Source organism: Salarias fasciatus, chromosome 19 (genome assembly GCF_902148845.1).
Source record: "Salarias fasciatus chromosome 19, fSalaFa1.1, whole genome shotgun sequence".
Classification (NCBI taxonomy): Eukaryota; Metazoa; Chordata; class Actinopteri; order Blenniiformes; family Blenniidae; genus Salarias; species Salarias fasciatus.
Genome location: NC_043763.1, coordinates 10917259 through 10929550, shown reverse-complemented (window position 1 = coordinate 10929550; position 12292 = coordinate 10917259). Strand labels below are relative to the sequence as shown.

Sequence of the window (12292 nt, the reverse complement as noted above, 5' to 3'; positions counted from 1 at the left end):
TGCAAACGCCAGTGACGTCAAAATACAGTCGGAAGGTCATAAATCATCCTCTGCTCATGTCTGTTTATCTACTCACATGGAACCACTCCCACTACCGAAAAACATTATACTGTGGAGAGTTTATACACCAATGAGTGCAGCGTAGAGGTTGGATTATGCAAAAAAACCAGATCCTATATCGATACCAGATTGGATGGTTGTGTTTTGACGGTTTGCCGCTGTGTCCCAGGTGTCTCTTTCCAGATTCATAAACAACGATCGGAACACGGTGGCCTTTACGTAACAGTGTTGAAGAATTTATGGAAACTCGACACTGGAGTTTGACTGTATTTTGTTTGCTGTTGCCAGATTTATCTCCACAAGTATGGCAGGCGGCCATGTTTGTGGTCCTCTGTTGTTCTGCTCAGCCCATTAAAAATGGCTGTATTTGGGTTTGGTAAATCATGAGCTGGGTGATGTCATTCTTTAATCCTCCTATGAAACACGTGAGAAATAGAGTTTTCCACTTTTTACTCTGTTGTCAAGGCTCAGATTTGCAGCAGAAAACCATTCACTCAGCCCGCTCTCGCTGAAGATTGCCCCCCGTTTCCTAATTGTTGCTGCAGATCTTGTAATTGCCCCGTGTGATGTGGTTCGGCTCCGTCAGGTCAGCGAGGCCTCTGTTTGAGCTGAAGCTCATCGAGAGGATCTGAGCGTCCAGCGCCAGATGCTCGGGCGTGTTCTGAAGTGCGCGGAGACGTAGATGGATTCTGACAAAGCCGGGCGAGCTAATGGATCCATCATGGCGTTTCTGGGCCTCGGTGTTGTCCAGGAAAGTCTGACAGTACTGCATGTGTGTTCACTTTTATCCAGGAGCACGACTGAACCAGTGTTTTCTCTTTGAGCAGCAGCGTTGGAGAAACTGTCAGCGCTTAATGGAACTTTGTAGAGCCATCAAGTAGTAAGCAAACAGTAATGTCAATACAGTCCTCTGAATTTTAACTAAGCTGTACTGATGCAAAATTGCTGAAATTTGGTCATTTGTGGGGTTTTTTTTACATCTGCTGTGTTTGTACAGCCTTCACTAAAGACACTCAATCATGATAACAAGTGAACGTAGAAAGAATGGAAATTAAATCAAGTGTCTCACTTGCCTTTTGTTCATGAATTTGTTCTTTACCAGGGGAAATGCTGGTAAAAATGCTTTGTTTTAAATGTTATATATTGTTATTTTCTTCACCATATGAACCAACTTTAAACCCGTTCCTTAAAGGAAATCTCTGTGTGATAATTCTCTATTTTTCCCAAGAAAGATCAAGACCCTATTTCCCATTTGTGGTTTCCTGCTTCCTAAATCAAGCATCTCCTAAAATGTGCAGGTTAGACTATCTAATCGCACTGTGTCCTTTAGCCTTCAGGTTTATACTGCTTGTTTTAGAAAACAAGACAAAGATGCAATTGTTTCAGCTTAATATGGAAATCTAACAGAAGCTTAAAACAAAACAGAGAGCAGTCTTTGCCACCGCCGCCATGCAGTAAAACACCTCATAAAACACACAAGACTTCAACATGACAATTATGGAGGAGCTGATTCGTCATGCTCATCACACTCCCGCTCGGAGCCATTTTCCTGAACTCTGTTCGGTTTTTTTTTTTTTTTTAAAGGCCGACCGCTTTCTCTCCTCTCGCTGGGAACCGTTACATTCTTGTGGTTTTCCTTGATCACTTTATTTCAGAGCCAAATGAAGTAGAGGTTCTTGCGGCGCGAGGAAGCTGGCAGCTCTATAAACCCTGTTGTAATCCCACGGCGGTGAACAATCAGGCAGCGGAGGTGTGTTTTTTGTATCCGTGCAGGAATATTTCGGCACGTTTGCGTCTGGATTTGTAACAAAGGCCTGTCAGTCTTTGGGATTTTAATAAAGTCTTCAACTCTGAGAGGAATAAACCAGAGCAGACTCATAACCGCGGTGTCGGGACGAAGACATGTTTCAGCAGAAGAGAGTTCATCCAAATCATACAAAAGTGAGAAACGTTCAAAATAACTTGGAATGCTGCTCGTCTGAGAAACCCGCGTCTCCGTGGCAACCGCCTCCTGATAACACAAACAGGCCTCGATTCCCCGGCCAGACAAATAGAAAGGGGAGCGTGGGGGGAGTTTTCCCAAGTGGAGGGCTGTGGACGGTCCCCCGAGGTGGGCTTCCAGTGTGTGGGAACACTCGGTCACTGTAGACGTCTGTGGAATAATACGAGCGCAGCAGCTGGGGTATTTACAGGGGAAGTGTGCAGAGTTATGATCCTATCAGTCGCCCTCCAACCCCGCCTTGTTCTGATTCATCTGCTGTCTTTTGCTTCGGTAGTCGGACTGGCATGAAGTGCAGACGGATGAGAAGTCTACGACCATATTTGACCATGTTTGTGGGTGTGTGATTGAGGGAGTTGTTGCTTGTAGATGCATTGCCAGTGATATGGAAACAAGGCAGTTCTGCTTTCGTTCAATTAAAAAAAAAAAAAAAAAAGCATGTGAAATTGCAGACTCACACAGATAGATTGCATCAGTTTACACGTGTAAGAATAACAGCATGAAACACATCGTGGCTAGTGAAGTGAGTTTTTAACCTATTAGGCTTATTGATCTGTCAGACACAATCCTCAGTGCGTCCTGTTAGTAGATTCGGCTTCCAGACGTATTTTTGCTCAATATCAGGTGTTTTTTCATTAAGTGTGAAGTTTTGATAGATGGGGTCCTTTGTGATGTTCACATGAAATCTGACCTGCCCCCACACACACCTGATCCTGGTTAGACTACACATTGTATAGAGCAGGGCGGCTGGCTGTTTTCTTTGACGTCAGCATGATTCTGCAAGACTCAAATAACACTGAAGAGAAGCAGGTTGGGCCACTGAGCAGCTCCAGTAAGACACAGTTCATTCCCTGCTCTGTTCTGCTTTAAGATCAACAGCTGAAGAGAATTTTGAATACATGACTCTTGTGAGTTAAATGTGTTTCTTGTTAAAAGATCTGTCGAAAGTCGTCCTTCCAGAGTCTCAGAAGTTGTTTGCTATATGTTTTGGATTCTTCATTGTTTATTGGTAGAATATTGATCTTATTATTATTGTTGAGTTTTTTTGGTGAAAAAACAAGCGAGCGACATAACATAATTTGTGAGTCAAAAAGTTGGAACTCCTTGAACATTCAGTCTAAGAACAAACAGGATATCATTTTTAACAATAACATTTTATTTTGCATCATATTAAATGAATTGAACTTTAGTGCATGTTCTGGTTAATAACATCATCTCATATCATCTTATCTTAAAGTCACATCTCATAAAACAATGCATCTGTAATGATGCGATCTGGCAGCTCACAACGATGAAAGTTACTGGTGCGGTCGGTCCAGTTTCATAGAGTAATGCTTTGTTGTGGAATAATAGAAACAGAAACCAAGTAGAGGATGACATGAAGCTCAGGAGGTAAAGTTTCCACTCATGTAAAATAGCTTTAAAGACGTTGGAACTCTGATTTTTTTCCTCTTTCTTAATTTGAAGCTTGATTAATCTTGTCTGAAGACGAACTGAGGCGTGAAATATGGTATCATGTGGTATTGCATGATAAAATAACAGTTCGGCGTTGTATCATTAGGTATGTTATCTGATTACACATGAGAACTTGCTACGCAGGACGCAGCTTCCCTCTGAGGTGCTGACAGTCGGTGTAACTTGATGCGGCTCTGGTGTGAGGAGGAGCGACTGCAGTCTCCTCTGGTCCTCTCTCATCTTTTGACCTCTCGTCTCAGCTCGTCGACATTCCAGTCGTCCCTCATCCTCCTCCACAGAGCGCTCGCAGGGCTCGGGCTCAGAAACCCTCCTGGCTCCTGTTCCATTGCGGCCCGGCCGAGTTCACACTGCCTCCTTTGTGCGGAGAGAGACGGCGCCCGTTAACTGACTCCTCAACAAAGACTGAAGCTGCAGTGACGTCAGTGGGAGCAGGAGGAGGAGGACGAGCCTGTTGTGTCAAAAACTGGAAACTTAGAAGAAAGTGGATGTTTCCTTCTCTGTGGTTGAGTTTCTGACTTGTGTGTGTGTGTGTTGGTGTGTGTGTGTGCGCGCGCACAGTGGCTCCAGGCCAAACATTAGCTCATTGTTTTTGTATCTGAGTTCATTTACAGATAAGAACTTGATGAAGTGCTCCTGCAATCACGCATAAATCATCACACAAGTTTAGAGAATGATGGACGACTGCTATGGTTTTCATCACTTTAAGTACTATTTTATATTTATGCTATATTCACAGATTTATGTACTTGTTTTTTGAATATATTTGTGCTTTTATGTTTACCTTTGTGTGCACCTATACACACGTTCTTATATAGCTACAAATGCATGTATATAGATTAACATTGGTTCATTGCATATATTTAATTAAATGGTGATTGATCCAAGATGAGCCAAATGAATTTCAATTGTCATGACCAAGTTTTTGTATTTCAAGTCTTGAGGCTTTGCTTGAGTCCCATTTTATTTAACTGTGTTCAGAATGGACAGAACTATCGGGGGTCAGTGACCCCAGGGTAATGTGTTTGTGCGAGTTTATCCATTAAATTCTGGGCTATGATTCATCTCTAGTTCCCTTATTTCAGGTGATTGACCTGAATTAATGTCCTCATGCACTGCAGCTCCCTTGATCCTTCATTATTGTGAACTGTTTGTAAACTTCCTCCCTACTGTATCAATGTTTGGTCTCTTCAGCCCCACTTCATCTCTTTTTTCACGTCGGAGTGCCGTTCCTTCTGTTCTAGTTGTCTTTGTGTTATAACCTCGCCTTCTCTCCATCACTTCTTTTGGAAAAATGTTTTTACCTTTCCCTGAAGGACTGATTCAGCCAAACTTTGCTGCCTGATTCTTCAATAAACTATTTAGCCTCCACCTGAGTCGTGTACTTGGTTCCCTGACCTGGAACCATGTCTAGAAATTAGTAGACATAAAAAAGATGGTTGTTGCACTGCTTTTATAGAGCATGATTTACTAAAGCGTGCATAAATAGTTTGTACTTTCAGCTTGCATGAGTTTTATGGGTAATCACCTAAAAATAACCCCATGAGGAAACAGTCAGTTTTGTGTGCATCAGGACTGTCGACTCAACAACGATCTACTGGAAATGGTATTGTTTCCGTGTTTGGTCACGAAATAAAGTCGTGTAGAGACCGATGATGAAATGTCTGTTATGATAAACTCCTCCCTGGAACATACGCCTGATATTGAATGCCCAGTCGCAGCAACCCACCGACAATCACCAGATCCCAGCAGACCTTGCTGTTCTGTCTTCTTGCTTTGGCTTCCTCTCAGCTATTTCCATCACTCTGAGCCCCGTGGAGAACTTTCCCGTGGATGGTGAAGGTGCACATGCCTGCTGAATTAAATCTGCCCGGTGGAAAGCTGCAGACTAACAGGAAAAGGTGACAAAAGAAGGAAAGAGTCGGGACGGGCGTGCGATCACTGTAACAGCTGCTTCCCGCCCGTCTGCAGGGCGTGGCCGAGCGTTACGTAACAGATCTGACATCAGCAAACACAGAAAAGCACATTTTGAATCGGCCTGTTTTCGCTTGACACAGTGCAGAACGGACAGACGTGGAGGTCAGGAGTTTAGAGCATCCTTGTTTCAACTCTTTTTCTAAAATCTCAGTCCAACTTTTATCTGTCCTTTCTTTCAACAGACCCCATAAATGACAGCACAAAGCTGCGCTGTTGCTCTTGGATTTGCAACCAAAGAGGCTGCCCTTTGTGAAACTAATCTGTGTTATGTTTTGGCAGCACCAACCAGAGTTTGAGCCAAAGTAAAGCGTGTCCCTTGTGTCACTGCCGCCAGCCCCCCCGCCCCCCCACCCCTGTTACCTCTCGCCATGTAGGTGTGAGATAACCTGGAAGGAAAGCCGTTTGAAATGTCTGTGAACGTGGAGCTCCATTTACCAGAAGCATGATAAAAATCCCCTCATCGTGGGCAGGGCTCGCCCGGAGGGACCGCTGGGAGAGAGAGACAGGGATGCTGGGGGATTCAGAGTGTCGGGGAAGAAGGGGGGGGGGGGAATCCTGGCTTCAGGCCCGGACGATGGCAGCCTGCCACGGTTTCATGTCTCTCTGCTGCTGCTCTTGTCAGTTGCAGACAGCAGTCGGCCCACCTGTGCTGAGCGATTGTTCCTGCCGGGTGGGCCTGGGGGCCGGAGCCCGGAGGGGAGGTCCTGGTTTTGGGCCGGCGGGGTAGCAGGGAGGTTGTGGGACAGGGGTCTTTGGGTTTGGACCATGCAAACCGAGAGCTGATTTTACCACTGATCGACTAATCGGGGCCCCATGGTAGAACAGGAGTCTGTCTGGAGTTTGCATGTTCTACCTTTGCGTGTGGAAGTTTCCTCATACTCCAGTTTCCTTCTACATTCCAAAAACATGGGAGTGAGGTCAATTTGATGACCCTGAAATTGCCCCTAGGTGTGAATGTGTGGTAGTCTGTCTCTGTGTGTTTGTCCTGCGACAGACCGGCGATCTGTCTCCCTTGTATCCTGCTGTTGTCCATCGTAAGACGCGTTTGTCTCCAGTGCCCTGCGACCCTGCACAAGACTAAACGGCTTCTTTAAGCAACATTATCACATTTCAGACGTGTGTCTGTGTGACCTGACGGAGGTTGTCCAGAGCCGGAGGAGGGAGAGGCGATTCAAGCTCTCATGCGCGTTTCTCAGACCGCTGCTGCACAGGGAGATTACAAAAGCAGCTCTTTCTCCTCCGTTGTTGAGAAAACCATCAGAAGAGCGGAGGATACAGATGGCACTGTCAGTGTGACGAGCGGAACAATGCTTATAAAGCCCCCGACGCCTTTTCCTAATACTCAGGATCTGATGTAACTGTACTGTTAAAACCAGACTTAGTCCTTATTGAAAACCCAGGCCTGTGTGTGATTTATGTTATTAGGTGTTCACCTCCCGTCAGATGCCTGGATGAATTAAAGACTCTTGGCCCCGGCGAGGGCTCGCTGGTAAAATCATAACCATAACTGCAAAACAAATTTGTTATCATAAGCTGGTCCCTGTGATCACAGCTGATCAGCTGGAATTGAGAAATGTGGAATCTAATCAACGACTGGGCGCCTCAATAATTCATTCAGCCACTCTAAATGACTGGAAAACCAAACTGGGTCTCTGCAGCGGTCTGGGACTGAAGTTAATCTAACCTGGGTGAGATCCAGAGTGCAGAAAGCCTCGCACAGCTGCTTTATAGCATCAGAGGCAAAATGACACTTTACTCATGAGAGCAATGGAAAACATTCACACAACCGATTCATTAAAAACACATCAGAACTGATTTCTCTTCTGATCTGAACCTTCCAGTGAGAAACTTCTGTCTTTATCCTTTTCACTCCTCAAACAGATATTTCACTACATTTTTTTAAATTAAAAATGGTCTAAAAATTAGTTTAAAAAGATAATGTATTTGTATTTGATTACCTTTATCCTGCTGTTTAGATTTGAGCAGAAAGTGCCCTTAATATGAATAACTAACAAACTTTATGACCTAAAGAGTCATTTTTACAGATTTCATGTCAAATTAATTAGTTTGGAAACTCAAAAATATACAGCTTTTAAAACAATAATACAACTGATACAATTACATACTATAAATGTGTCCAATATTTATCAAAGTTGTAGTTTATGTTGCATTTATGGAAAAAAAAAAAAAGTGGAGTTGCCTCTTTTGGTTCTACTCATCCTGCCAATTGTTATCTTTAGCATTGCCATTATGGAGCTATCATCTTATTTGTTACCATTTCTCAAAGCTCCTGTTTATTCTGCGTCACTCCAGGATTTTCTGTCGCTGCGTTCCATCAGCGTGTCCTCCTCCTCTCCTCTCCTCCACCACGGCTGCTCCGGTCAGCGTGCCGAAGCCTCTGGACATCTGCTAGATGGGTTGAGCCAGTGGAAGTATGCAGGATCTATTTAGGGAATAACATTCGATGGTGGAAATATTATTTTACGATGTGAGACAAAGTCCAACTCCCCTCAATGAAAGAGGAAATGAGCGACAGGAAAAGCCAGAGCCTGGGAGGACTTGATGTCCCCCTCATCGGAAAAACATTCAGGAAAAGACTTTACCTTAAAAGCAGATCTTCTCTTATTTTGAAAATAACTGTAATCAAGAACTTTCTGACAGGTGGAGTCAGTTATATGCTGAAGTCCTCCGTGTCTACTTGTCATCACAAGGGATGATTTACCGATTCAGTCACCATCTCAGAGCCTCAGTCTGCTGAAAACAGTGAACCAGATCACATGTATGAAGTACAGCGGCTCCACATGTTACACTGATGTGTGTGTGTGTGTGTGTGTGTGTTTCGTATCCAGGCGACTGCACGGCCCGAAGGGCGCGGTCAAGCAACGCTGGGCGAAGATGACTGAATCAGGAAGGGAAAAGAGGGCTTTTCTTATTTCCATTTTATGACTCGGAGCGATGACGTGAGCTGCGACCGAGTGTGTGTGCGCGCGCGCGGCGGTGAAACCACACCTGGAGTACAGTGAAACTCCTCGACGGTGACATCAGGCTGAAAGCGTGCAGCCGCCCCGCTCACCGACGCTCGTCACTGTTTGAACATTGGTGTGTGTGAAGTGTAAACTCACTGACACCTAAAGACATTTCAAACACACATCTGCTCCTGCCTAATGTTTGCAGATAATAAAGAAAGACCACGTTTAGCTTCGTGTAGCTTAAAGCGGTGTAGCTTTTGTGTGTGGCGTTAGAAGCGTGAACCTCCATATTACTGAAAATGAAAGTAATATTAACAGAAGGACGCTGAACATCTGAATCAACGCAATAAACATTGTCCACCAAGTTTAGTGCTGCAATGTGGCTGAAAAAGATCCCTTCATTTCCAGGTTTTTACATTCATAAATGTGACGATGACATAAAACCAATGTGACTGATTCTGTGACTTTGTTTAGGCCCCGTTTACACAACGCTTCAAGTGAAAATGCATCAGTTTTGCATTTTCATATCAGTAAAAGTTTCGCATGTACACGTTAAGGTTTTACAAAATGATGTTTGTTTCCGATGAAATTGGAGAAAACCTGAAAATGCTGCTTTTAAAGTAGGAGCTGTATGGGGGTCGCGGACAAAACTTGGATTGCTATCACGAGTGATTCTCAACTCAAACACTACCAAGTCCCAGGAGAATATGGACTGGGAGTCATGACACTCTGCAGGCCGCCATTGTTGGTGTTGTCCATGTGTATATCTATTCACTAAGGCCTTGGTGTGTGTGTGTGTGTGTGTGTGTGTGTGTGTGTGTGTGTGTGTGTGTGGCAGCAGTGTTTCAGAAAAGCTTCATTTTCTCGGTTTCCACACAGCCTGAATTCAACCATATTCAAATAGTTCCACCTTGGGAGCTTTATTGAAATCGTTGTTTTCAGTGGCACTGAGCACAGTTGGCATGTAAACATGTTTTATTTTCACTTGAAAATGTTGTCATGTAAATGGGGCCTTAGAGTGTATTTGACTTTTACCCGGTGGAGGTTTAGGATTGAAAATTTACAATCTCTAATGATAATGATAAGAAAATCCAAAATAAAGCAGAAAAAATCATTTTCAATTTGGTTAAATCGGAGGATCATCAACCAAGAGGACAAACAAACCAAGCTGGCAGGTTCACTAAAGAATACCATGAATCACAGAAAACATAGGTTAGGGTTACATGAATGGAATCACAGAGGAGTCGGGACGACAGCAAGGAGCACGAGTAGAGACAACGCATGCTGTGATGCACACCGGCAGAAGGGAGACAATGAGGCACAGCTGGCAACACTCAGTGTTAATAAAGATGAGACAGAAGCATGGGAGAGCTACCAGAGGGCAGGCGTCCAATACAACACAGAAACGAGAACCAAAAACCCACGAGACGAGACTCAGAACACCACAGGAGGAACACAGTGTGAAAACAGAGACAGAATCCTAACAGGACGATCACAGCTGTGATCAGTTTTACCCAGCAAGCCTGTGAATGAAGGCAACTGGCTTAGATGCAACAGAGTTTCTCCCAGTGTCAGAGAAATATGTTTCATGATGGGATTATTATCAGAGTCAGCTCTGGACAGATCCTCGTTGATTCATTTCTCAATTTTAAATGTCACATCGATCATTAAACAATAAAAATGATCTCCAGATGCTCTCTGTGCGTTCCGCACTCTAAACTTAGTGAGAAGCTCGTGCTCATTACTGCAGAATCATAATGTAGAACACATTCCAAACTGATGTGAATAAAGCTACAGACATGCCTTATTTTATCATGCTGTGTGGACATTCTCTATCTCTGCTGCGTTTAATGTGATGATTGAAGTAACTGGTCTACAAAGTTTAGGAGCAAAAGAGTCGTTTAACCCACTTTTGAGTAAAAAACATTTGTCTGGAGCCTCAAGACATATTAAACTTCAAAATGAATGTAATACAGTTTGAAAAGTTGTTAAATGTTAGCTGCATGTATCGATACTGTATCATATGTTTTTAAATTTCAGGAGAATCCTCAAATGTTATTAGTTTTTTTATTATATATCCAGCATTTAGCAGTTTTTTGCCATGTTTCTTTTTCCTTGTCAAATTTTGTGGTGGTTTAAGCTGTTTCATATACATATATATATATAACAGTGGTTTTAGATGTCTTTGGTCATTTCATCTGTTCACAGTTTTGATTCATTCAGAGATTTTAGTCATTTCTGTTTTAGTTTTTGCTGTTCCTAGCAACTGTTACTCTTTGGGCTGTTTTCCTTTTGAGCTTCTTTCATGATTTTAGCAATCCAATCTGTTTTAGCCTATGATCGCTGGTTTCCACCTCAAAGGAGGAACGAGACCTCATCAGTGCATGGACGAAATAACCTCTGAAGACTGCCACATCATTTTCCTCCTGCACAACAGCCACAAAACACCACCACAAACTCAGTCTTTTAGTGTTTGTTTATTGCAATTCATGAACACGAAAAGAAGTTCAGAATCCGTCAAACAGTAACACCGATGAAGAGTTTCAGAAATATTCCTCGGAGGGATTAAAAAGACGAACGCAGCAGGTGTGACTCCTACCAGCAGCCCTGCAGTGTGTCTATTAAGCCCTACAGTGTACAACAGGTAATAAACAGTAACAGTCATACAATAATACGTGAAACGCACATTCTTACAGAATGACTTGTCTGCGGTGTCTGAGTTCCTACCGGCTAAACTATCTGCTAACGGCAACAAATATAATACTTCGAATAGCGCGTCATCTCCCGGAAAATAACAGCAGGGTTACTTCATTGAAAACAATAATAAAAAAAAAATCTTGATCGTAGAGATTTATACAGCTCGCGTCGCCTCGTCTGACTTTCTTCACACTCTGAGGTGGGAGTACGATGGCTGATGAAATTTAATAGGACATAAATTAAAGCAATAAGTCAGTGTTTGAACAGAGCCTGATCCCACAACCCCCCCTGCTTTTCAGATAAAAAAATAACGTGACGTTTGTGTTACATTAAATTAGCAAAATGTCTCATTATCCAAATTCTGACAAATAAAAATGGTTACTTGCATTATTATCAAAAGTAGATTATTTAAAGTTGCTTAGTTTCTTGTTGGGTGGTTTAAAACCATAAAGGAGCTGCCTCGTCCCCATCTTTTTGCAATATGTCGAGATTTTTTTTTTTTAAAACAGAAGCATTTTGTTTTTTTCTGCCTACATGAGGAATGCTGTCAGGCAGCCAAACTGTAAATATGGCTTTTGTAAAAGTACAGATCTCTTGGCAAAGTGCTCCTGAGCACCACCTGTGCATATGCAAGGGCCAAGCTGCACTTCACTTTTACCCACAATGCACCTTTCCATGCCTGAGAATCACAGTGAGTTGTTTGCAACATGCATGATTGAGCCGCTCTGTGGGCGAAAGGTTAAAAAAATTAAGACCTTTGTGTTTTGTTTTGTTTTTTTGCAGTGACGTTCAGGATGTTGGAAAAACGCTAATGTGGGAATGCCGACGGCGTCTGTGCCCTCTTGGAAATGTTCTATTTATAAACCTCTGTGTTTGTAATGATTTCTGTGATGCCAGGAGAGAGAGAGAGAGAGAGCGAGGAGGGGGGGTTTGGAGCAAAAGGCTGGTCGTCTCAGGTACGGGGAGGAGAACGGAGGCTACAGCTAACACTGCGGCTGACGGTCAGTGGTGTTGCAGAGAAGAGGGGGTGAGGCGGAGGGGACAGAGGTTCAGGGCTCGGTCACGGCGCTGGGCTCCTTGTCATAGATGTAGCTGCCCACGCCGCCAGTGTTCACGC

At 43.4% G+C, this 12292-nt stretch overlaps 1 protein-coding gene and 1 long non-coding RNA gene across 2 annotated transcripts in view; one reads left to right on the top strand and one right to left on the bottom strand.

Moving 5' to 3' along the window:
• Nucleotides 1–12166, top strand: part of LOC115406489 (uncharacterized) — a 24396-nt gene extending 12230 nt beyond the window's left edge. The window contains exon 3 of the long non-coding RNA XR_003933542.1: nucleotides 12073–12166. This is a non-coding gene — a long non-coding RNA (uncharacterized LOC115406489). The remainder of the gene's footprint in view (nucleotides 1–12072) is intronic.
• crip2 (cysteine-rich protein 2) overlaps nucleotides 10944–12292 on the bottom strand; it is a 33638-nt gene continuing 32289 nt past the window's right edge. The window contains exon 9 of the mRNA XM_030116563.1: nucleotides 10944–12292. Within this exon, the coding sequence (XP_029972423.1) occupies nucleotides 12225–12292 (68 nt within the window). The 3' untranslated portion in view covers nucleotides 10944–12224.